At 38.2% G+C, this 26,863-nt stretch overlaps 1 protein-coding gene across 4 annotated transcripts in view; it reads left to right on the top strand.

The window, feature by feature from the left end:
* Window positions 1-26,863, top strand: part of TRPS1 (transcriptional repressor GATA binding 1) — a 193,622-nt gene that overhangs the window by 21,410 nt on the left and 145,349 nt on the right. For 3 of the 4 annotated variants that reach the window (XM_017806497.1, XM_017806498.1, XM_017806496.1), the window contains exons 3-5: window positions 2,753-3,681; window positions 15,502-16,631; window positions 24,447-25,050. In XM_017806497.1, the coding sequence (XP_017661986.1) occupies window positions 2,753-3,681; window positions 15,502-16,631; window positions 24,447-25,050 (2,663 nt within the window). The remainder of the gene's footprint in view (window positions 1-2,752; window positions 3,682-15,501; window positions 16,632-24,446; window positions 25,051-26,863) is intronic. The other variant, XM_017806499.1, reaches the window with a different exon arrangement.

Raw genomic sequence — 26,863 nt, 5'->3', positions numbered from 1 at the left:
GTGGATATCAAGCAAATAAATGACAGATGATTTTTCAAAAGCTAAAAGAAAAAAGAGGAGAAAATACTTTGAAATTCAACTTAAGGAAGTTTTTATATTTAAATCAATGTTATCTTCTTTCTTTCTCCAAGTGTAGAATACTGCATGAAAAAGCTCTATTAGGCAGATATGTTTTTCTTTTTTCCCCTCCATTAACACACAGACTCACAAATATAGGGAAAATTTGAACCAAAGTATCTAGATCTACTGTCCAGTTAGCCTGTATAGAGTCCAGATTTTTCTTTTCTTTATAGAGACTTTTTTCTGTCCTTTTTTCTGACTCTTTTTTGTCAGTTGCTATGAAGATAGCTAATCTCTAAGCTTTCCTTATCTGCCAAAAATATCTGTAACAAAAACATTTTAAAACATTGCATTTAGTCTTGTTTAATTTTGACTGAGGTAACAGTCATGATGTTTACTTTCTTGATTTCTGATTTTTCTTTGCTTTGCAGTCAGGACTTCTTTCTCCGTCCTCTGCCATGGATTGTATTCAAACAGAAGTTAGTTTAAAAAAGGTTTGGGAGGTGTAACCAAAAGAAAAATACAGACTTAGAAGAACACCTACCAGAGATGCTCACAGATATTTTTAGTGTGTGTTAACCAAGAGCATTCATGGAGTCCCACAGAGAAGCAGTAATGCTAAAAGGCTGAGGACTATATTTATACCTTGAATTATATACGTGTGCATGTTGTTTTAGTAGGCTGAGTCTGTATTGTAATTGTTCTCTTACCACAATAGAAAATCTTTTTTTTTTTCTTAGTTCTGAGTGACTTCATGGTTCAGAAGTTATTGGGAAAAAAAAAAGTAAAATTTAGTGCATACATATCCTGGTAGGTGTGGTTGTCATTAAGAGAAGACACTTGGTTCCCAAGCATGGATGTCTTCTACCATAAGGAATCACAGTAGGCATTTAAGAAACCTATTAAGACCACACGGAGTGTCAAAATTTCTGTAACACGAACTGGCATTCTGCGTGAAAGCCGTCTTGCTGTAGCCCATGCTGCCTGTGGATGAGCTCAACCACAAAGACAACAGAGCCAGCCCAAGACACAAGTTGAACACTTCCCCTAAGAAGTCGTCTGTTTTTATCAACAGAGCATACAGTGCCCTTTCATGTGGAGCAGATGTAAATAAGAGGATGTACAGATGCCGGTTCTTTTATTTTTAACCTCTGTCCCCAGCCGTACTTCTCAAAGTACTGTTTTGAGAAGGTCATCCACAGCTTTCCAAGGTCTGGATACATCACCATTTGGAGCGCATCAGTGCTGCTCCCAGAGTCATCAGGTGGTCCTCCCTTTGCAGAGCAATATATGTCTCCAGTGCCTCCGTAGGGCCTGGCTGTGGCTGACCTGGGAATGGAGGCTCAGACTTGAGTCTGCAGCTCACATCTCATGTGTGGTACTGCAGACTGCTGCCACCAGACCACACACAATTTGGCAAAGAGAAACATCCATTGCTGTATACAGCATTGGCAAAGATTAAGAGCATAGAAAAAGTTGTAGCACATCTGTCTTCTGCCCATAGCTAGCATGTGAACACAAATGGATCAAACCATCTGGTGATGAATATCAAATCCAGAACCACACAGTAGAGAGAGCAGGGCAGTTTCATATATGTATTTTCTCTAAGTAGGCTGGAGAAGGTGAAGATATATAACGGATGAGGAATTTGACTTAGTACCTGCATAGTCTGATTGCTTGTCCTTCCATAATCTCCCCTGTTGAGTGAACAGCTAACTCACCGGTGGCAGACTCCTCTTTTCTTTCTGATCCTTATTGCTATCCTGTCTCAGCTATCTTAAATGGATCCTGGAAGTGTACTTGCAGATTTAGCAGTAGTGACTATGTCTGCAGAGAAGACTGAGCAGAGGAAGGTTTGGCTGATTAGATCCATGTGGATTCCAGGTGTTTTCAAGGCAGATCCTGACTCAGCCACATAGTGATGTCAAATGTCTGGGTCCAGGCCTGTAAAATTTTATTGACAACGGGTTTTCCTAATAAAGTTAGTTTCTCTTTGTTTGGCAAATAGAACTAATTACATGAATAATGTACTGTGGGGCCTGACTCTAGAATATCCGTATAATCTTGTTTGAAGTTTATGGGCAGTAGGAGGGAAAACTTTTGCTATAGAGAAACTGATACCTGCTTAGGAAAAATACTTTCTCTGAAACCTCAAGTTACTTACTCTCCTAAATCTGTTTCCTTCCTAATACCTTGTTTAAATTCTTCTGATTATGTCTTTTAGATGTATTTTTGCAAAACTACTTTATATGTAGTTGTACAGAGTATGAATATTAGACTGCTAAAGTTTATTTTTCCCCTTAGTCTTTTTAAATTATTTAAAAAGAAACATTAATTTAAAATTATTTCTGTCAGACCATTATCTTCTCAAAAGATAATGAAACCTGTAATTCACTGACTCTCATGGTAGTGTTTTTGTAGGTTTTAAAGTTCTCTTTTTAGTTAAATTCAGTCTCAGTGTCTTCATTTTTTAAATGAAAAATTTCCGTTTTCTGCTTAGTCCAAAAACCTGTTTGACAAAAATTTTCTGAAAAGTTGGTGTAGTCAATGTAGTCATATAGTTCAGAATGCTTTGAGAAGTGTCAGGTTTGTAATCTGCTATATATCTTGAATAATTCTATAGTTTTTTTTTCTTTTTTTTCCTCTCCTTTTTTTTTTCTTTTTTTCTTTTTTGTTTCTTTTTCTGTGGTAGATATGGTCCGGAAAAAGAACCCCCCTCTAAGAAACGTTGCTAGTGAAGGTGAGGTACAGACCCTTGAGTCTACAGGTACTGAAAGTGAAGAGTCTGGAAGGAAAAAAGAATTTTCTGCAGAGCAGATGCAAGAAAACACTGACCAGGGTGATGCGGCAGAGTTAAATAACAAGGAGGAACTTTGCATGCATGTCCAAGAGCCATCTTCCAGCATTAAAAAGGACTTGAAAAGCTCAGTGCTGAGTGAAAAGGCTGGCTTCAATTATGAAAGCCACAATAAGGGAGGAAATGTTCCATCCTTCCCTCATGATGAGGTGACAGACAGAAATATGCTGGCTTTCTCATCTCCAGCTGTTGGGGGAATCTGTGAGCCCTTGAAGTCTCCTCAAAAATCAGATGCAGATGACACCCAAGATGTGGTCTGTACCCCGTCAGGAGATGCAGCGGAGACAAATGAGGAGCATCAGATGTCGCCAAAAGCTTCAGATGAAACAGTGCAAGTGCAAAGTGGTCAAACTGATGGCCAAGGCTCAAGCCCGGTCCCCATGGCCTCAAAAAACCCACAAGTGCCTTCAGATGGGGGTTTAAGGCTGAACAAAACAAAAGCAGATTTGTTGGTAAATGATAACCCAGATACAGCGCCTCTGTCTCCAGAGCTTCAGGACTTCAAATGCAACATCTGTGGGTACGGTTATTATGGGAACGACCCCACAGATCTCATCAAACACTTCCGCAAGTACCACCTAGGACTGCATAACCGCACCAGGCAGGATGCTGAGCTTGACACTAAAATTTTGGCTCTCCACAACATGGTGCAATTCAGCCACTCCAAAGACTTCCAGAAAGTCAACCGCACTGTGCTTTCAGGGGTGCTGCAGGACATCAATTCCCAGAGGCCTGTCTTATTAAATGGGACTTACGATGTGCAGGTTTGTATTTTCCCAGCCTCCCTGCTTCTGCTAACTGCCTTCTCAGCTGCAAAGCCAGTTGTTTGCAAAGCCTCTCTTACCTACATGATTGATGCATCTCATATAACCCGCTTAAGCCTTAAGAAGGGTTTTGGTCAGTTTTAGCCAGGCTTGCTGCAGGTCTGCTGAGCATCTTGTACAGCAGAAGAGTATTTGGCTTTTTGACCAGTGACATTTCTGTGTACGATTTAGTCATTGTAATCAATAGCAAAAGATCTTATTCAGCAAACAGGCAAAATGCTGAATTGGTAATCATATCTGAAGGATTTGCTGTCACAGAAAGAAAAGAGCAAATAATAATGAAAAATAACAACCAGATAGACAAAAGACAGCAGCTGGAAATTAAAAATATAATCCTAAATTATCAGCTGCTGGGAGTCAAGATTTGGCTTATTGATTCTTTATTAAGATAAAATAAATGGCAAGTCTTGGCAGCTCTGAAGTTGTCTAGTGCCAGAAAACAGAATACACAATGGGTATTTAAAACATTTCAAAAGTAACAGTAATCCATGCTGTCCTTCACAGTAGTAAGCCTGTAAGAAAAGGATTATTGCCTCAGTAATTTTCTCATCTAGTTGGAGCAGGGAAAAAACTACAGATACTGCTGTAAAAAAAAAAAAAAAGAAAAAAAATCTTCTTTTTACCATGAAAGAGTGGACTCAAAAACTTTTCCATGGAGTCTCTGTTAGTTTCTTATCAGCTAATACTTAATTAGTCAAAAAAAGAATCAATACTGCTTTAAAAAAAATCTTCAGAATGAACTGAGAGATGCAGTAGGATACTTCAGTATTTTATATGATAAAAAAATCCAGGTTTTAAAAACAAAAAGAAAGAAACAAAGATGAGCTCAAATGTCCATCTATTTTCAAATCACTGCAGGCATGCAAACCTTGTAGTAATCATCAGACAAAACTCCAGGATATGTTAAAATAAAAAGGTAGAAGGTTGAAAATTTTTAATAATGTTTGCAGAAACTGTAGCTATAGGAAAGAAATTTTGCAAGGCTAAGATGGCTAACATCTAACTTCAAGTAAGAAGCCAAAACCAGAAAAAAGTCAGGCACTTGAATCTTTTTAAATGATTTAAACTTTCCTCTTTTTTCAGAAACTCTACAACTTCTTTGTGGAGCAGCAAATCAAACTAAGGTCGTTACTAGTGTAAAAGATGCAATCTTTGAACTGCTGTCTTATTAAAAGATCGCTTCACCGTCTCATGTCAGACACTTGTCAAACTGTGATTAGAAAGCAAATACGTGATGTAGTTAAAAGAGGTTAGAAGTGAATAATGTCAGATTGTGAAATGATGGTTTATAATTAGCACATAGTATGATGTTAATACCTGGATTTCCTGCTATAGTTTCAGTTTGCTGACTCCGGGGACAGCATCTTAGAGCAACTGATCCATGCTGTCAGGAAGACATTCGAACTGGAACAGCTCAGGCATACAGTATAGAGGAATTTAAGTTTCTAAACACACTTTCATTTCCTCCAAACAATTGTTTCGTTAGGTCCTTAGTTATTTATAGGAAAGTTATGCTAGATTAGAATGAGCTGGACACTTTTCCTATGCAGAGCTTTCAGAAATAAAACAGATGTGTGAGCTATCTCAGTTTGAACTGATAGAAGGAGAAATAAAACAGCTGAACCTAGACTATACTTGTCTACTAAACTCTGGCAGTAAGATACTGCAAGGGAGACAAAAAGCGGTAGGAAACAGCCCATAGATAATCTACTTCAGATCAGCCTTTTCTCAGATGAAAAACATTTTCCAAAATAGAAGAGACAGCCTATACAATGTTGGCTATTTATTTGAAATAAGAAAAAGAATGGATCTGGAAACTTAATTTTTAAGAGTGCTAATTTTCCCTGCCCAATTTGGGAATAGAAGATTAAACAATCTTTTGTGGCAAATACCCTACTACATCACTTGCACATGCACCAGATGTTGATCCAGAACATGTCAGAAGATAAGTAACTGATTAATATTTTTATGCTTTCTCCTCCTGCACTCCCAATTGAGAGCTGCTTTGTGAGATTCATAAACACAGTAAAAGAACATTTGAAAATCCCCTTTGCACCCACACATGTTTATACTGCTTCTACATCCTTTTTGGAGGGGATTTTTCTCAGGCATCTGGGCAGCTAGTGTCTCCTGCCGCAATGAGGGATTGTATTGATTGGTGCTCCGGCTAAAATTGGTTCAGTGAAACTCCTGTGTAACATGGAGAGGGAACTGAACCTGAATAATTGGTTCATGTGAACAGTATTATTTTGTATAGGTACTGGGCTAAACAAAAATAATCCCTTTGTAATTAACTTGAAATAGTAATAGACTGGGCTTAGGGTCTGATTTATTGATTCCCTTGCACTTAACAAACTGTTCTGTTGTAGCTGGGCTGGAAGTTATGAACAGATTTATGGTCTCAGTCCAGGGAGCTGGGGGCAGAAGCCAGGGGATGAAGATGATGAGTTTGATCTGGCTCACAGTGATAAGTTGGAGACCATGGTAAATGAAGATTTCTAGTAGTGAGTGATGCTATTGAGCCCATAGTTTGCATTCATAACAAAGGCAAATGAAAAGCAAAAGGAATATGCTTGAGTGCAGGAAAAGACACTATCTCCTATCCTGTCTGCAGATATGTAGGGATGTGGTCCATTTGCTGAGGGCTTTGAAGAAAGAAATCAAATGCATTTTTCGACTTCACAGAAGTGAAGTTGGTCCTAGAAAAATTAAACTCTACCCCCAGCCAGAAAACACCCTCCCGACCCTAAACTCAGCTTTTAGCAGGTATTGTAGTCAGCAAAACTAGAGATAGACATTTGGCTTCACATCCAGGTACGGAAATGTTGGGGCTCTGTTTTGTAGTACATAAAGAGGATTTGGCTGGGAACTGTGTATATACTCAAATTTTTCTGGCCTTACTTCTGTGTAGATTTCTACTTGGTTTGAAGGTTTAACCCAAACAGGTTTATTTGTCTTTTTTGAAAATGTTATTTTGAAAATCTCCTGTACTCTTTGTTCCCATTTCTTTCTTCAAAGGTTTTTGGTTCATTGAGCTATGATAAATTCCATAGGATTGGGTAAAATCACTGAGCAGTTTCTGGGAGATTAACTTTCTTGGCTGTATAGATTTCAGAAAACATTCACTATCACATCTCTGAATTCCAAGGGAATGTGTTAATCAGCTTTACAGCTTTTATTAGAATAATATTTGAAGTGAGTTCAATGGATCGACTTTTGCTGATGCCCCTCATTACTTTTTCTTCACATTTAGTCAATTGATCAATCTCTATAGGCGGCATTGTCTTGCTGGATATTTGAGTCTATGTAAGGCTTTGTAGATGTGCCTAAAACAGTAGACTTTACTGGATCTAAAGACTTCACTTAAAGTAAAATCTGTGTGACTAAGTTAACAGCTATGATGCTGAAATCTATTGCCTTTGCTGCTATATGATTAAGTCTACCTCTGTGTTTGATCTAATGACTCTTTAATGCGTATGGAAAAGTCTGGAGACAGGCAAGCTGCTGGCAAGTAGACAGTAGGCAGTCTTTAACCCTCAATTTTTTATGTGTAGTGAATGGGACACCTTCAGCAGAAAGGTTGGAGAGTGTTGTCTTCCACGTAGCAGCTTATGGCTAATGGATAGGACATGCCCAGCAAGGGTGAAGAAGAAAGCTTGGATCCCCTCTGACAGAGCAAGGAAAGGAGCCTACTTTTCCTGTTTCCTGAACAAGTGTTCAAGTCATTAGGCTATTGTATAAAAGGGAGCGTGACCCCATTTCCTGATACATTTTAAAAGAGAACAGTGTCCCTCAAAGAAAGGACAGAAATGTCTGTGTTCAGGTGAGGGTTTCAGATGGCATGTCCCATGGGAGAAGGGTATTCATGCAGACATGAATAAAGACGTATTGCAGTGCTCAGCAGTTCTTATGGTTGCTTCATATTGTGTTTGCTACCTTTGAGAAGCTTCCTGCTCAGCATGGCCCTAGTTCTGGAGCTTATAGGCACAGATCTACCTCCTCTTATATTCAGCCATTAAAAAGATTCAGAATGTGCAAAAACATGATTTTTTTTTTTAATCCAGTCTTCTCATTTTGATATTTTCATGGTTTTAAATCTAGACAGACATATAAGAAGACAAATTTCTCTAAAAATATGGATTAATAAAAGCCATACTAAAGTTTCTTGATTGTATTTCAGTTCACCTGGGGAGAAAAAAAAAAGAAAAAAATAAATTACTGCATTAGCTACTGCCCCACAGACTAATGAGAGGTTATTGGCAGGTTTTTTTTGTTCTGTGGTTCTAGACATCCAATATTATAAGAGTTTTCCTATACCACTCAGCCCAATCCTTTTTCATATATGAATCATAGACTGATTTGCATTGAAGGAGGCCTTAAAGATCATCTAGTGCCAACCCCCGTGCTGTGGACAGGAATATCTTCCACTAGACCAGGTTGCTCAGAGCCCTATCCAGCCTTGCCTTGAACACTTCCAGGGATGGGGCAACCACACCTTCTCTGGGGCAACCTGTTCCAGTGCCTCAACATGTTCCTAGTGAAGAATTTCTTCCTAATATCTTATTTAAACCTACGCTCATTCAATTTGAAGCTCCTACCCCTTGTCCTATCACTAGATGCCCACATAAAAAGTTTCTCTCCAGCATTCTTGTGCCCATTGGGGCACAGGAATTCTGCTATAGGCATAGGAATGCTGCTATAAAGTCTCCTGGAAGCCTTCCGCTGTTGAACAGCCCCAACTCTCTCAGCTTGTCTTCAAGGGAGAGGTGCTCCAGCCCTCTGATCAGCTCTGTGGCCTCCTCTGGACTCACTCCAACAGGTCCATGTCCTTCTTATGCAGGGAGCCCCAGAGCTGGATGCAGTACTACAGGTGGAGTCTCACAAGAATGGAGTAGAGAGGGAGAACCATCTCCCTTGACCTACCAGTCACATATATAAGTACCAACTTATATTAAGTAACAGCTTTTCCAGGATTTTCACAGCAACCGAGAGCACTGCTGGATGTCCAGCCAGCAGGCTGCTCCATGTCCTAGAAAGTGGCAGAAGTGCCCACACATGCAGAGTGTATAAAGCTCTTCCTTTTGTGTCCTTTAAAAGTCACTGGTGAGTTCCATATGCCTACCCCGTGTTATGCCATGAGTGTTTTTTAGTGATCTGGATTTCAATATATCAAATCTGGCATCTTTTCTGTTCTCATGCTAGACACGTGTGACTAGTATGAAGTGCAGTCTAACTAGGATTCAGCCGAATGAGAACCAGTGGTTTTATTAGTAGTTTCTGGTTTTTATCTTCCACTCTTATATTAGCAGTTTCATTAAATATGAAGCTGTGAAGGTAAGATTAAAAAAAACTGTAGGGGTCTTTAGAAGTACAGGTATAATCAGAAGTGCTTCTCATGATAAAGGTTTTGATTTACATTTTTGGTGGTTTTGGCAAAGGAACTCTTACAGATACGGTGAGAATGACAGACTGGAGGCCTAAACAAGTACAGCATTTTCTTTTGTATTATTAACAAATCAAACTTTCTTAAAGTTCAGCTTTGTCATCAAGTGGTCTTCCTAGAAGGTGACATGGATACATAAATGACATGAGCAAATGGAAACATGCATGTGAATGAATTTCATTTTCCTCACTGTCCCTGGGAACTTTCCTGCTTAAACTGAAGGCTGTCAAGCTGTCTTGGGTGTTGCATCTGCATGTAGGCCTACCTATTTATTTTAAGTCTTATTTCTGGGTCACGATCAGTCTTGGAGACTGCCTTGCACACTGAGATAATCACGCCCCAGGAGCACAGGGTTCAGTCATCTCTTTTAAAGAACTGACTTGAAAAAGAAATGGTGGCGGGTAGAGAAAGTGGTGGTGGCAAATCACAATTACAATTAAATTCATATGCATGTGCTTGTGTGTGTGTATACATATATGTGCTTCTTTTTCTCATGTATATACATCTCTGCATATATGCATAATTATCAACATTATGTGAAAAAGCACATGAAATAGGCATTTACCTTCTATATTGACTACAGCTGATAAGGAATGATTTATATATGTAGTAGAAGGTCTTTATATCACTTCTATGGAGATATTGGCAAGTTTACTCTTCAAAGTGATATGCAGTGATTTACAGCATGTCAGGTGCTAAATATGCCTGGGAACATTGACTTGCTCAGTGACAGAAATAAGCTACTCTAGCCTTCCTTTAGTGAGAAGTAGTCTACCCTAATATTATAGCATTCAGATGGACAGTTTCTGTGGAACTACTGATGTGATGTGTATTCACAGCCTTCAAAGCAATGTTGTTAATGTGTTGATATTCCTTAGCGTATTGCAGGGATATCTGGTAGTATTTGAAGAGAGGTTAATAAAGAAATTGGTGAAACTAGTAATAGTCATGCTTATATTTAAAGATATAAACTGCTAAGCTAGCCCACAGAAAGGATGAGAGTTCAAAAAAGCAGCTAGGTTTTCTTTTGGTATAAATCAGTGGGAGTTTGCCTCTAAGCCTGTGAGGCTGTGTGAGTTTACAGTAGTCAAGGAACTGTCTGGTAATTTTATCTACACAGAATAGAAGGAATGGTGCTTCTTTTAGGTCCTAGATATTAGTCTAGTAGCATTAGTTAGCAAATGAAAGTCTTGACTTTCTGTTTCTTGCTTTTGTTGGTTTTGCACATCTGGTCTCCTAACCTTAATTTAAGTCCTGTTATTGTTCTGTCACAGTCTTTGTTTTAAAAATACTTCTAAAATTCTAATATCAAAAAACTGTTCTGGCTTCAGTGGCAACAGAATAAATGTCAAGAATGCACTTATCTTGAATGAGTGTGACCCAATAATTTACTTTCTTGTTTTGGTAAGTACGAACAGCCCAGAAAGCCAGGAGTTTGCCCTGAGTCTCCACATCACTTGTGCAACACAGTTCTGTCCACCTGTAAATCAAACACAGTGAGGTAAATAGTTTTAAAAATATACTATGAAGATTCTCCTGGTTTTACATGCAGAAAGAGAGGCAGTGAGAGGGAGCGAACCTCTATAGGGGAGGTTAGAGAACTGGGTGGTGTTACAAAAACTTGCATGAAAGCCAGGAATCTGTTCTGGCCTGCATGACATGAAGAACTTCATAAATGTGGGATGGTTAAAATGTTCTGGATGCTATATTGCACAAAGCAAATGAATAAACAAGAGCATTAGAAAATATTTTCGGATTAGAAGATTAAGAGTAATTGCAAAGGCAGACTGGATGGCTCAGGAGATTGGTAAGGGATCTGGAGCCTTTCACCTCCTGATTAGCCAAAGATGTAACCCAGGTAAGCAAAAAAAAAAAAAAGAAAGAGTTATTAACGTTTGATGTTCCAATGCAGATGGATTCTAATCAGTAGTTGCAGAAGAAGCCAGAGGTCAAAGACAGCTTTACTCTGCATGTAAGCCTTGTGGCTGAATCTCTTATGTGGATATAGTTTCTGATGGTCGAATTTTCTTCATAAAACATATGATTACAGGAGCTGGCAGACTTGGTCTTCTTTGGTGATTTTTTTCATTTTCTGTAAGAAGTATTTGTAAACTGCTTTGGCGTGATGGAATTTAGGATTGAATTTTGAAAAAGAGGAGGGAGAACAGAGTAGGGTAGCATTTAGATAAAGGGCAGATTAAATATCAAAGACACACTTTTTTTAAAAAAAAAAAATTTACTTCTCCTTGCCCAAGTCCATCTATTCCATGAAATCAGTGTCTTCAGTCTGACTAATTAAAGTAATATAGGCATATCTGTTGGAAACATATAGTGCAATTACACAGCTTTGTTGAAGTACTTGCCAACATACTTTAGAAAGTACATCTTGAAACATTGTCAATTATCATGTTATCTTTTCTCCTCTTTCTGGCTATTTTTGGAAATGTGTGTGCTGTATGAGGAGATAGCTTAGTTTTATTAACACGTGGGCTTTCGGTAAATTCTTTCCCAGTCCTCTAGATTTTGAGAATTTTCCCCGTTAATGAATAAATTTAATGATTAAGAATTTTGAGTTTCAGGGAATCTTACTGTGTAATATATTTCAGTTTAATCCTAGAATGAGACATGGCTTCGAAGAGCAATTTTTAAAGAATATCTCAATATCAACAATCTCAAGCTCAAGAATGGAGAACCCATTCTAATAGCTGTCTGCCTCTAAACAGTGTAATAATTAATACCAACTATATTGCCATAATTGAGGTGCTGCTGAAATAAGTGATAAGCCTAATGTTTCATAAGCAAGTGATAGTGAAGGAAAGAATTGAATCATGTTTCCACAGACCAAACTTGTATGTTAGGTTCACTTTAAAAAGAGAATTGTGAAGATTAATTTTCTTCTGTGCTTATTGAGGGAACTATGGATCTATAGTTACTCCTACATTTCTAGTGCAAGCTGTACTTCTGCTCATGACTGCCACTATGTCAGCTAGCACTTTGGACTGCACTCATATAACAGAATTGCAGAATTTTAGCTTTGCTTTTGTTTAGTTTCTTCTATTTGTTGGGGAGGAGTGTCTTCTTAAAAGCAGGGAAATAGGTTTTGTTGGGATCATAATGAAATAGGGGAGTAAATACAAGAAACTATCACTTCTGATATCACACAGAAATACACAGAAATGCGGATATTGATTTCTGGAAAATATATATATATATATATATATTCCACTTTCTCCATCTCTTTCTCCTTTTCCTCTTTCTGGGGTAGGTCAGAGAGAGCAGGAGATTAAGGACAATTACATACCTGGTGAAGGAGTTAAGTGCCTGTACATAGAGATACGACATGTAACTGAAAAATCTGAAAGTCAAGCCAAGACCTGAGCAAAGTGTGTAAATCAAAACAGTTCCGCAAATGTGTGGGCTTCATCCAAATTTGGCTTGCTGAAAGCTGAAACAACTTTGGTTTGTACCATCACTTCAAGAGTTTTTCCCAACCTCTTTGCATGGAAACCACTTTCTTCAGTTCTCTTTAACTGATGACTCTCACAGAGGCTTTCAGTAGGTATTGTTAAATGTGAAAAATGGCTTTTGAATATAATAACATTAAGATCACCCTCTGTTACCTTTTACATACATGGTCTAATGCAATGCATTATTTTGAATTGTGTCAGGGTATTCGGAGAAATGTCAAACCAATAACTGGTAATCAATTACATTCCAGTGGTGTAAAGACTGTATGTGTTCCCCACATTGCAAGGGTTTAAATTGTGTGGGAATATTTAGTTCTATTTTATCGTCTTGCAATGCCAAGAAGGATGTATTAGCACGGGACACAAACTTGCTATGTAGGCCACTAAGCAGGATTAGCACAAGTTACAGAAATTATGTGATTTACTGTCCATTGTAGAAAATTATAGTATTAATAATACATTTGACCAATGTTCTGAAATAAAAGTAATTAGCAATGAACAGCAGATGGGATTGTTGCCACTCACAGTTTCTAACTGGTGTCTACAAAGTGTCTGCAAAATAGGTTGGTATCTGTAACTCTGTGACTGGACAGCTGAGAGTAATGGATGTATTTACTCATTAGAGCCACTTAAGGTAAAGAATTTTGGCTAGTTTTCTGTGCATGCATAGAACAAACACACATATCTAATTAAATGAGCAAAACCAGATCACCTTGCAACTTATGTAATCGTGCAGTGAGCTGCTGTTATTTTCTCTTCACAATGATTCCATCAGTGCTTTCTTTATGTTGTCTTTCAACACCACTGGGACTTTGAACATTGAAATAATGCAGTGGATGGAGACCTGAAGTTCGAGATACTGGGGAGCAGACCCAGATCCAACTGTTGTCAGTTGGATAAGGCTCAGCATAGCTTTGTCTCTAGTTCTTGCTTGCCATAAAATGAATAAAGGGAGATCACTCCTGCACTGTAGAAGACCTGTTAAAACATCCCTCTTCCAAAGAACCTCTTCAAAACCAAATTCATAATTTGATAGCAGAACATGGAGCCCCAGTTTAAAGTGGAAATGTTATTACAGACAAGTCCTAGCGATTTGGCTGCCAGACTCACCATTGCCTAATGAGATATGTTTCCTAAACAAACAGAAAGCCATTTTCAGTTTATTTAAGAAAAAGTTTTAACCAGTTCATGGGAATTGTGCTTTCTCGAGGAGATGGGGGGGAAAGAATAGCAGCAGCTCATATCATGGTTTACCAACTCATTGCCTCACTATACATGTTCATTCTGATGGGATACAAAGGATAACATCTCATTCTCTGAGCTAAATGGCTAAAAGGCATTTTATTATATGCATTTATAAATGTTTACATTTCATGCTGTCTGTATGTCTGAGTCTTCCCGTATGGTGTGATACTGAATGAACAGTGATCACATGCTTTCTTTATGGCACAGCTGTTGAGGAGGAGAAGAAAAATAATTACAGCATTTGCCTTATGCATTAGAACTGAATCCTGCAGAAATGCAGTAATACACTTACTGTTTGGGAGAATGGAAATCAAACTCTGCAAGGCTGAATTTTATATTCCCTGTAAGGCATCTTCTGGGTGTAAAAACTGAGAATATGTCACAAGGAAGCTTCCACCCATGTCTGCACCATGTGGTGTGGAGTGGGTGATGACAAAGGAGTTGATGTCTGTGGATTTTGGGCATAAAGAGGAATTATCTTCCATATGCTGTACACTATTTGCTCTTCAGGAAAAGAAGCCGTGCAATAGTGACATTTTTGTCAAGAGATTCTTTCTTTGGCCTTCAAACCAGTTGTACAGGAGCAGCAAATCTCCCCCTGATGTCAGGGGCAGGTGTGGTGCTCTCCTGGGAAGGGCAGGCCTGCCTGCTGTGAGAACACGGGCTTTAATAACATCAGCCCTGGAAGCCTTCTTCCCTTCCTGCAGCGCATTTTACTCAGACATCATGAGAACAGTTAAGTAGACCTACCTTTTTTTGTGTGTGTGTAATTAGTGATGTCATGGACTTGGGTGTGGTAGGGTTTTTTGCCACATGCCATTTTTCTACTGTAGTTTTTCCATCCTTGTTTTACTAAATTGAGCTCTGTGCATGAGAGGAACAGAAGATTTCCTTGGAGAATGTCTGCAGTGAGTAATCCTTGAGAAAACTGCCTTTCGTTTGAGACAGCAGCCACTACGGCTCTGTGAGAAGGCATCCTGGCGGATACGGGATACTCCTGTAGAAATGGTCTTTGTAAGAATTGGTCATACTCCGACACAGCAAACTGAATTTGTTATTTAAAATTTAATTTTTTTTTGCTCTTATTTAGAAAACAATTCTCTTGGACTATTAAACATGAATATGATTAAAGCATGTAAGTGTATTGAAAGAAAAAGACTGAGGACCCATTCTTTTGTTCCAGACCTGGCATAGATTCCCAGCAAAGTTTGCTGTCAAAGGGTTCTGAGATACGGGAACGGATTATTGGGTCTTTTATCAGTGACATTATTCAATGATTTAGTGAAGGAAGGAATAGTCCTATCAGAGAGTGCTAAGATCATGTTGTGTACATGTGCCTCAGTCTCCCCAAATCAATATATTTATTATTCATATGGAATATATATTCTGCTCTGAGAAACATTTAAAAATCTTCATCAACAAATGTTAAACATGTGAGGGTATATGTATGAAATCTTACTACATTAGTACAAATGAAAATGGAGGTGATGGTTAATCAAAGAGGCTTATGAATTTGTTGCTCTCTATTTCTCTCCCCCCCCCCCACTCCTTGCTATTTGAATAAATCTACAGTGGAGCTAAACTGACCTTGTTCTTTATTCACAGGTTACTTTAGGTGGAACCTTTATTGGAATTGGGCGGAAAACTCCAGATTGCCAAGGCAACACCAAGTACTTCCGCTGCAAATTCTGCAATTTCACCTACATGGGCAACTCCTCCACTGAACTAGAGCAACACTTCTTACAGACTCACCCAAACAAAATGAAAGCAGCCCTTCCCTCCTCTGATTCTGGTAAAACTTCAGAGAAAAACTCCAATAAATCCAGTCCTACTCTTCGACCATGTGATTCTGGAGACTTGGGGAAGTGGCAAGACAGAATCACTGTAAAAGCAGGAGATGATACACCAGTTGGATATTCGGTGCCCATCAAGCCAATAGATTCCTCTAGACAAAATGGTACCGATACAACCAGTTACTACTGGTGTAAATTTTGCAGTTTCAGCTGTGAATCGTCCAGCTCATTGAAACTATTAGAACATTACAGCAAACAGCATGGGGGAAGCCAGGCAGGAAGCCTTCACCCAGATCTGAATGATAAGCTTTCTAGGGGATCTGTCATTAACCAGAATGATCTAGCCAAAAATGCAGATGGGGAGTTAGTGACAAAGACAGAAAAGGGTGCGAGTGTGGCAAAAAAGAAAGACTTGACTAGCAAAGGAGCAGAGGACAGCATGGTGACAAGCTACAACTGTCAGTTCTGTGACTTTAGGTACTCAAAGAGCCATGGCCCAGATGTAATAGTGGTGGGCCCACTTCTCCGTCACTATCAGCAGCTACACAACATTCATAAATGTACCATTAAGCACTGTCAGTTCTGTCCCCGAGGCCTCTGCAGCCCAGAAAAGCACCTTGGAGAAATTACTTATCCATTTGCTTGCAGAAAAAGTAATTGTTCCCACTGTGCTCTCTTGCTTTTGCACCTGTCTCCAGGGGTGACAGGAAGCTCTAGAGTCAAACACCAGTGCCATCAGTGCTCATTCTCCACTCCCGACGTGGACGTTCTCCTGCTCCACTATGAGAATGCACACGAAGGCCAAGCGTCTGATGTCAAACCAGAAACAAACGCCCTGCCAGGGGCAGAGGGGCCGCTGACGCTCAAGGAGAACAAAGAACACTCATGTACCAAATGTGACTTTACTACCCAGGTGGAAGAAGAGATTTCCCGACACTACAGGTACAGTGGAGTTTCAAATGATTAATGATTTGAACCCAAACAAATAGCCCTCCCATAGTTTCTAAATTAAATGTCACCATTCCTCAAACATTTGAAGAAACTGGAAATCAAAATATGAATGTGTAGATATAAATCTTTACAGCCAGAGTCCAATCCAACATCGACTTTGTTTTGGAAAACCACCAGCTAAGTTGGTGGATTTAATTATACATTTAAACCTGTGCAATGGAGAGGCAAATTTGGATTTGTGTGCAGATGCTGAAGTTTCAGCATATTTGAGGTTTGGTCAACTATTTTCCACCCAGAATCTTTTAGGTACTGTTTTAGTTTAGGCTTTTTACAAGAAAGCTGGCATCTTCATTCAGTCAGGGAACACAAATGGCTTTACTTTCCAAGATAGACTGTGAACCCTTTCATGCTCCATAACAGTGCTTCGATGTACTACCTTTTTGTAGTATTTTCCATTCCCAAGTCCAGCAATGTAATAATTAGTTTAAGAGCATTCCACTGCTGTTTTGGTGTTGGTTTCCCACTGGGAGCAGACACTCTTTTGTCTGTTGATGTCATTCCCCAAGATCCTTTTGCAGATGCTTATTTTTGTGTTGCTGGTTTACAGTGTCATTCTATTTATTTTAAATGCTAATGTTCCTATTTGGAGGTGGATGCAGCCAGTCTCCTGACTCAGTCTGACACAATGTCATAGTGGCAGCCAACTCCCCGCTAAACTTCTTGGGTCAGTTCCTGGGCTGTTGTAAACTGGCAGTCCAGTTTACATCAGAGGAGGAGGTGGCTCATAGGCTTTGTGAAGAGCAACAGTTATGTGCCGCTGCAAAAGCGATGTTAAATATTAGAAAATCATGCTGAATATGTTAATAGTTAAGGCTAATGCGTCAACAACAACGGAAAACTCAGTATCTATCTCATCTAAAAGATCTTTGCGTGGAAGCCAGCTAGAATGAAGACAAAAGAAGATGCATTTTCAAAGCTAAAGCTTTGTTAAAAGCTCAAGAAACTTTGCCACGTTTAATAGATTCCAAGACATCTAAAATTAACAAAGGCAGACTGGGGCATGATACTTTAAGAGAGATTAAAGCTGGGGGCATCCAAATGTTGCCCAACAGAGGGCTGCATTGGCAATGTATCAGGAGTCTATTAAAAAAAAAAAAGAGCAGATTGCTCATCTTTAATTTGGAGCTAGGGCCCACGGAGGATTCAGGTCCCAGCATGCAATGCCCCATTTTTGATCCAAGTGGGCCTGAGGGATGTTGTGTGGATTAATTAGTTAATGTTTGTAAACTGCTTTGAAGATGAAAAGTGGTATCTAAGTTCCAAGCATTATTATAGCAGCTTTGAGCCATGCTGAAGAACTCCATAGGCAGCACTTTGTCCGCCGCTGGGGCATGGCAACGATCTTTTTTTAGTGGTTAAATAACTGGAAGATTGAAATGGCTCCTTCACTGAAAAAAACTAACCTTTTATTTTGCTGCAGCTGGTAATTTAAGTTTTAACAAGCATGCCGAGCTAGGATCCTTTTTCCCAAAGAAAGGAGAAGACATGACTTTCAAAATTAAGTGCTAAGTCTGAGATGAGGCAGTTGTAGCTTCTCCTTCGGAGGGCTCAGCACCCTGCAGTTGTGGCAGTTGTGACAGGGAACTGCACTTTGGAAAATCAAGGGATACATTTAAGCATTTGGGTCTCAAGTTGTTTGTCTAAACTTAGGCTATTCTGTTTAAGACACTCGAACAATGTATTCTGTTAACCCTCCAGTCTATGACATTATTGAGTACTCAGTATATTGTGTAATTAAAGTGAAGTACAACATCCTCATAACTGCCAGCTTCTTTCCCTTTCTTCTGCACTCCTCCCTTGATAATTTGAATTTTGTTTCTTTTCTACTTGTACTGCTGCTGTTTTCCCCCACTATACATGTTTCTTTAAGTCACAGAAGTTAGTTCTGTTTGTGAAAGCTGGTCTGTAATGGCAAACACCAGCAGGTTTTATTACTTTCCTATGTAAAACCTAGGTTTCACTCTATTGAACTAAAACTTTTGAGACATTATAGCTTCTATTTTTATTATTATTATCAGGCCTTTTTTTTTATTAGAAGTTTTGCATGTATCAGATATGTGTTTTCTTTCCCTTTTTGTATTTTAGGAGCTAAAAATACAGAATGGTTCAGATTTTAAAAAGAAGAGCATCTATAACAGAGTAGTGTTAAGAGAGTTATGTGACACCCAGAAATGCTGATGTGGAGTCTGCTCACATCCTAGCTGAGCTTCTGTATTTCTTCATCAGAATTTTTCTCAATACCGCTTTTATTGCACACATTATATATATATATATCTGATGGATTTAAAATGCTGTCCATTCACATATATCTATAACCTGTTCATTTATATAATATGAAGCTGAATGGATTCTAATATTAAACATAATACTAAGCATTAATGTGGTGGCAGAAAGTGTTCTGCTGTTCACATATTTAGGTTTAGACTTGACAATCTGGAATATCAGAGCTGGCTTTAGATGCTCCTTACATATTTCGGTTCATGTATTTTTTTGTCTGCACTATTTTCATTTTTGAGTCATATGCCTGAACAACATGCTTAATTTATTTTATTTTTTATTTTGCTTCCTTTTGGCTCTACGTCTACAATTTCACTATGTCTTGCTAGCTAAAAAATTTTCTATGTCCCAGTGTTATTCCTTTGCAGCCATGTATTTGCAACAATATTAGAATTTGCAAAAGCAGTTTTTTCCAAGTTTTCTGTCTACAGAAATGTATACTTACACTTAACATTCATTCAGTATTTCTTGACATGATTATTTGAGAGCTGTTCAGTTAAATCTGAAGTCAATGAATCACTGCATTTGAGTTTACTTGTATTTAAACCTCACTAAAATGTGCTTACTCAAATAAATCCTTATAAGATTTATTGGCCTCCATTTTCCACTAATTCTGCTACTACTCATTTTCCATTATACCTCCGAGGAATCGGATACTCTTCATGTTCATTGGGAAGCTTAGTTTTTTCTCAGAACTGTCTGGTATTCTGATGAGCCAGAAGATACCACACTTAATTTAGATAAAAATCAAACAGAATTTGGGGAAATTTTGCATGTTGGATCACTTAGTCTAGAGATTATTTTCCTGCTTGCTCCAAAATAATTAGTTTTGAATTTTTTTTTAAATCAAAGCAGCTCCTTGCAGAAATAATTTTTTTCCTAATTTTGCTAAAAGATGTAGGAAAACAATGCATTTTCTCGTTTTTGCAAAAGTCAGAATTTTTCATATAAATCCTTACTTGACAGAAAGCATTTGATTGGTGCTAGTAGAAATTAAACATGCTATGCTCAAAAAATCCTCTAAACATATTTTTAAAAACAAGGGTGGTTATTCATTAAACTGCAAAATATAAAAAGAAAATATAAAGATTCAAATGAAATAAAAGCTGTGGTAGTGGTGCAGAATCATTGTTCTAATTAAATCTTTTGAAAATGTGGTTGACAGCAGTTGTGTAGGTTTCTCCTTTGAAATTATTTTGAATTAATTTCAAATTAAATAATTCCATACCTCTTAAAGATAAATGAGGTAGATGGGCAAAAGGCAGAGGGGTGCTTGGAGCTCGCGCTTTCCCAGCGCCAGGGCTGCACCTCTGGGGTGGGAGTGTTGGGGGCAGCAGTGTTGGGGCTGACCTGGCAATATCTCAGGCAGCAGATGCCAGAGCAGGGTCTAAGATGTGCAGACTATGGAAATGTGGAGCCTTTGGGACACTCCCCAGAGAAGCCAACTGAGAACAAAAGTGTAAATTGAGGCCTACCAGCTCCCAGTTTTGCAGCAGAGCAAGAGCCTTAACTCAGTGAAAAATAGCAGCAGCTATTTTGCATCCTCCTGACACCTTAATTCACTGCTCTGAACTTGTTTGCTCTTGCCAATGGGTTTTATTCTCCTTTTATCTCAGTCTTGCTCTCCACTCTGCCCTATTCCTCTCCTTTCTAACCCTCCACTGAAGTTTCTTGCTTACTTTGCTTGCTGTCTTTCCTTCTGAATATTTTCTGTACCCACAAGCTTGAGTGCAGCATCCATCCCCAAAGTAAACTTTCTTATAAACCTGTTTCTTCATGAGAAATGATAGTAATTATTATATTCATAATTAAATTCAAAACATGCATAAAAATGGAAGTGATACGACAGCCATACCTTCATCCAGCATATTTTCTATGCCCTAGAGCCTAGGACTGTCTTCAGGTAATTAAAAAAAAAATTACTTGTTTTGTAGGGTATGGTATTTTGTAATACTTCAGACTACTTAGAAGTATGTCAACAAGACTTAATTAACAACTGACTAGTGTCGGGAGTATCACAGCCTATAAGAAGCTCAAATAAAGAATATTAAATCCATCAAACCCTCCCCCCGCATCTAATCTTTCCAACTTCAAGATTTTGCAAATGAAAACCCTTGTATCTTACAGTGTCCAAATAAGGTGCGTTTCATTACAAATAATGATAGGATTTTTAGAGTTGTCAGAATGTAACTGTGCAGTAAAGGTTTGGCCTGAATTTCTTGACATTTAATCTTAGCATTGGGCCATAGATGTTTTAATGTCCCCAAATAATCAGAACTTTGATTTATTTTGTAGTGAAAATAATAGTACTAAGTGACATCAGTGGATGGGATGACACTGCCAACCCAATGCCATATTGCAGAGAATGCCACTTTATGGCTTGAATCTGCTGTCAGTTTGCTTGAATGCTATATAAACAATACCACAAAAGGGAGAATGCTGTTTCCTTCTTCATTTACATCACTTTTTTCCATACTGACTGAGATTTTCCTCAAACATCTCTTCTTTGAGCAGCTCTGTACCAATACATGGTATTGCACCTGATGAATTCAGAGTTTCAGATAGTATAGCTGTAGTTTAGCTGTAAAGTGTAGCTTTGAGGTAATGCACAGGACTGCTTATTGTGTACTTTGCAAATTGGAATTTTTAAAATTTTCTTGCTTAGCTTTGAAGAGCTTTATGCACAACTCTAGATGTAACTTGGGCTTTTAGAAACATGGAGTAGGTTTAAATTTTAGTAAAAGAGAAATCAAACATTGCCAACTTGTATCCTTGATTGCTGTCAGGGTGGAGTGAAAACAGGCAAGTAAACATTTTCTTTTTATGCCTTGTTCTGGAAAAGAATTAAGTTTCCCACTTTCAAAAGTTCTGTAATAGCTGATGATAGTTATTATTTTAGTATTTGGGACTGTGACTTATTTTAGACAGTTCCAAACTTTGGCTTATGTTTTGGAGCTTGGGGATAGAATAATACACAGGACAAACCCATGCAAAGTATGAAGATTTAGAATGTCAGTGGCAGATTTTTAATGCATACTGGAAAAGTGTATGTCCTGAAAAAAAAGTCTGTTGAGTTACTACTTACTGAAGTCAGTCCTCGATTTTCCCACATCACAGTCCTTATCACAGTCTCACAGAAGAACAAAGGAAAGCTTGTATGACTCTCTTTGAACCAATTAGAAATAATTTAAATTAACAAACCTTTAATGTAATAATGGTAATTTTATTTGGGCCTCAGCCATATAGTTTAAACTGCATCTACTAATCAGCATTTATTTGTGTCCTCAAAAGTGTGGTACCACTTTTGTGGTGTGTATGGCTCCTGATCAAAAACATTTAGCCAGTGTGGAACGGAAAAAGAAAAAAAAAAAAGACAAGTTAGGCAGAAAAAAATCAGCTGTTTGGAGGTGTGATATCTGTAGATGAGAGCCAAGTTAGGAAGGGGGTTAGCTATTGAAATAGCCAAGTTAAACAAGAGACACTTAGGGCTAAGTAGTGTCCCAAAGGATTGATAAACTTTCACATGGGGAGTGTATGTGGTTGAGCCATTAGCCCCAAATGGTGTCTTGTTTAACTTGGCTTTTAAGATAACTAGCCCCTGTCTAACTTGGACTTCTCTGATGATATCCCACCTTTATAGGGCTGACCCTCTTTATAACTTGGCTTTTTGTATTTATAAAATGGTTTTGATCAGATAGCACTTTTTTTTTTTTTGGTTCAGAAGAGAATTAAGCTTGGTTTAGAAAAGAATTAAGTTGCAAGAGAGAATATATTAGTGTTGCATTGAGAGACAAGCTGATTTTAATAAAACACAATTGCAGAATGAAGAAAAAGGAACACAGCCAGAACAGGATTTTAACCCACAGCTTGCTCTCCCACAAGTAGATTTGGTTGCCATAAGGCTGTGTGGAGAATTGCTGAATATATTTTTTGCATAACGGAACAAGCCCGTCTAGTCGCTTAAAATGAATATAAATAGGGAAAATGACAAAAAGAAAACTGATATTGCACAAGGGCTAAAAAGCTTGAGTCTGAATATGTACTCATGTCTTCACGGTGACACAACTGCAAGAAAATCAGACAATGTAAATAACATATGGTTTGTTTTTCTAACAAAAGGAAAGAAGGAAGACAAGGGGTTTAATAAGTTTGGCAAGTTGTCCTTTCTAAACTATCATAGTCTATAAGGGACATTTTGTGTATCATTCCAATTCTACAAATGCATCAAGAGCCAAATCCTGCTCTTACTGAAGTCAATGGGAGTTTTGCCATCGACTTCAGAGACAAAGATTTGGCCTTAAAAGAATTAATTCAAACAACTGGAGTTGTCAGGGCAGTAACAGATTTCTCATACAAGTTTTGTCCTGTGTGGATAGCAAAAGACTCATTTGTTACCTTGGCTAAAGACGCTGCAGTAACTCTGAATGCCTGGGGTGTGGATGTGTGAGCATGTCTGTAGGGAGAGAAGCTCTCGTAGAGTTCTGTACATTTTGGAGGACAGAGGTGGTATTTCACTCTGCATTGGTAGGATGCCGGGCGCAGTGGGGCCCGGAGCCTGGCAGAGGGCTCCGACCGCTCCTGTACTATAAACAATTATTCATAATGGCGTTAGAGAGCTCACAAACAGTGTTCTGTTCCTATGATAGATACAGTAAATGGGTAACATGTTGTTCTCATATAGCAACATATGCTTTACATAATATAGTAATGCAGTACTTTATATAGGCTTTTAGAGTAAAAACAGGAAGGCGTATTATTCCACACTGCTCAACAGCTCCTACCCAAGAATATCTGTATTTGACAGGAAAACACAGTTTGTAGTGACACAGCCAATTGTTTTGCTTTTTCTTTAGAGTGGCATCTTTCAAAGTTATGTTAAAATGTGTTAGAGAACCAAGAAGTACTGTCTGTTGTGTACAGTCTTCTGTCCTTTCCTGTATACTTATCCGTAAGTTAAACAGAGCTCCATTCAAAATCAGATTTGTCAAGCAAAAGCATATGAAATTGGTGGAAAGTAAAGGAATTTTTGAAAAATTTTAACTTTCTAACATAGATCTATATTATATAAAGTGGTTTTTTTTTTTATAAAAAAGAACTATCCTCTTCTAACTATTTGATTTTGGTTTACAAATATGTGTTTCTTTAGTGTTTCTACTGCAGTAGAAAGTGAAAAGTGTATTGCAGCAAACTGAAGAGAAAAAACCAAAAAATCCCAGTGAAAATTTTATAAAGTTTAGAATAATGCAGAGAAATGTGAATGAATGATAGGAGGCCATAGCAAGGCATGAGGAGAAAAACCAAGAGGATTTTCGCCTTATTGTACAAGACACCAAAGTAAACCTGCTTGCTTTATTTAGAGGGGATCACACTGAGTTCGATTTATTTTCTTAATCTTGGTAGGTAGAACCACTGTGAGAGGGAAGGCCAAGGGGAGACTCTTATGTTAATAGGCTTGTGGTTTTCTTCCAGGAGAGTACACAACTGCTACAAATGCCGTCAGTGCAGCTTCACAGCTGTTGACACTCAGTCACTACTAGAGCACTTCAACACTGTGCACTGTCAGGAGATGGACATCACTACAGCCAATGGGGAGGACAGTCATGGTGTTTCGTCAATCAAGGAGGAGCCAAAAATTGACCTCAAGGTCTACAGTCTGATTAATCCAGATCCCAAAATGGGGGAGCCCATATCTGACAGCATAGTGAAGAGGGAAAAGATAGAAGATAAGGAAGTGCTCAAGGAGAAAGGCTGGACTGACAGCCCCAGTGATGATCTTCGCAACGTGACCTGGAGAGGAACAGACATTTTGAGGGGGAGCCCATCATACACACAGACCAGTCTGGGCTTATTGACCCCAGTGTCCGTTGGCCAAGAGCAGCCAAAGCCTTTACGGGATAGTCCAAATGTCGAAGCTGCCCATCTCGCAAGGCCCATGTACGGCTTGGCAGTGGAGAGCAAGGGTTTCCTGCAGGGCGTGCCAGCGGGAGCAACAGAGAAACCCGGGCAGCTCACCCAGCCCTACTCTGGTTCCGGGGACAGCAAGACGAAGGACGAATCCCAGTCCTTATTACGGGTAGGAAACTATTTCTTTTTTCCTCTTGCTTTTTGTGATTACATGTATGTTATGTTTAATTAGCCATGCAAATGATTTCTTCAGGTCTGGAGTAATGTGGTTGGGGTTCTTTCAGTGTGTGGAAACAAACAAACAAAAAAAAATCAAAGAAAGACTCAAATCTGTAGAGCCAAACTGGCAGGTAAATGTTACAAAGTGTTACATAAAATAATCTATATATTGATGTAGTATTAGTAAGCAAGTGCTTCTGCTTTTGCTATTTAGCTCTGATTGAATTTTGTTTAATCATTCCTGCTAATTGTGCAGGTTGGTCATGCATTTGAAGAAGGAAGGTTTAGAACCCCAGAAGGCTGCACATCTGTTACACTAAAACAACTAATCACCTCTTAAATTTTGTGGTGACAGTTCACACTTAAACAAGATTTCACATTATTACATATCTAAGAATATGAAACCTGAGTTAAATATTAATTAAAAGTAACCTTTTTTTAATGAAGCAACATAATTATATATCAATTTTGACAATTCTCTGGTTGCCTTGGAAGCAAAAGAAAAAGAAAAAAGAAAAAAAGAAGGAGCTCGGGTGATAAGAGACGGCAAATATTTGCTACACCAAATAATTCCTATTCTTTTTTTTTTTAATAAAAGGACCTATATATAAGCAACTTCCCCTTCTGGTGAGGTATGTTTTTCCCACTGTAGAGAAAACTGGGTTTAGAAAAGGTGTCAAATTCTGAGGACCTGAACAGAGTGCCTTCCTCCTGGAGTCATCACTAGATGTTTTCATGTAGCAGTGATAGCTGCTCCCTATCAGAACTTACAGAAACTTGCCACAGGAGCGGTCAGTGTGCAGACAAACCTCACTAGAATCGAAGTGATGATCTGCTGGTTTCTTTTATTGTCTTTTATAAGAACATTTATAACCATAGCATCCATTACTGTAACATGTAAGAAGAAGACAAAAGGCAAGATATATGTTTTATTCCATGGTCTGCTAAGTTTATACATAGGTATATTTGTCTCTGTATACATATAAGACTTAAAAGCTCTTTTAAATACAGTCAGTGGTCTTAAAAGTATTGCAGTTATTCTAATTATAAAACAGCATGTCTGTCACTTAAACCCTGCATTCAGTTTAGGGAGACCTCAGACTTTGGTACTTTACAGGCCATGAATAGTTATTGTCAGATTTTAGATGTATGAGAAGCAGTTACAGTATGACAGGTTCCCTGTTGCTAACCTGGGTGTGTGCTCACTGTAGATGGCAGGATTATATTTCTCTCCTCCATTAGAAATATGTATTAACATATAGACATAAACCCATCTAGCAGTCGAATTCATGCTCTACATATGATGCATCCCACTTCAGTTCTTGTAGTGGTTTTTAGCTGTGCACAGAACATATTGACCAGAGAAGCCACTTAAATTGTGGCTTATCAGAATACAAATAATTTTCCTTTATTTTTTTGACTACTAAAGAATGAAAAAAACCCAACTAAACAAAAATCTGCAAATTTGCAGAATCAGTTCTATAAAGGTCTAAATTTGGTTGGTAGCTGGAGCCTAAAATCTTAGTAAGCAGTAAAATAAGGCCATTATATTATCTGTTTTAACCACCGCTGAATATATAATGGGAAACTGCTTCTTATGCCCTTTGAAAAAAAATTTCAGACACTTTTTAGAAGTCTTTATAAAGAAGCACTAATGTATATATATATATACACATACACATATATATATTTTTACATACATATATAATTTTTTTTCAAATTAGTATTTTTATCTAACTGGAAATATTTTGATGGGTTCTCAG

Source organism: Lepidothrix coronata, unplaced genomic scaffold (genome assembly GCF_001604755.1).
Source record: "Lepidothrix coronata isolate B3197 unplaced genomic scaffold, Lepidothrix_coronata-1.0 Scaffold15, whole genome shotgun sequence".
In the NCBI taxonomy this organism is placed as follows: Eukaryota; Metazoa; Chordata; class Aves; order Passeriformes; family Pipridae; genus Lepidothrix; species Lepidothrix coronata.
This window is presented reverse-complemented; position numbering and strand designations above follow the sequence as displayed.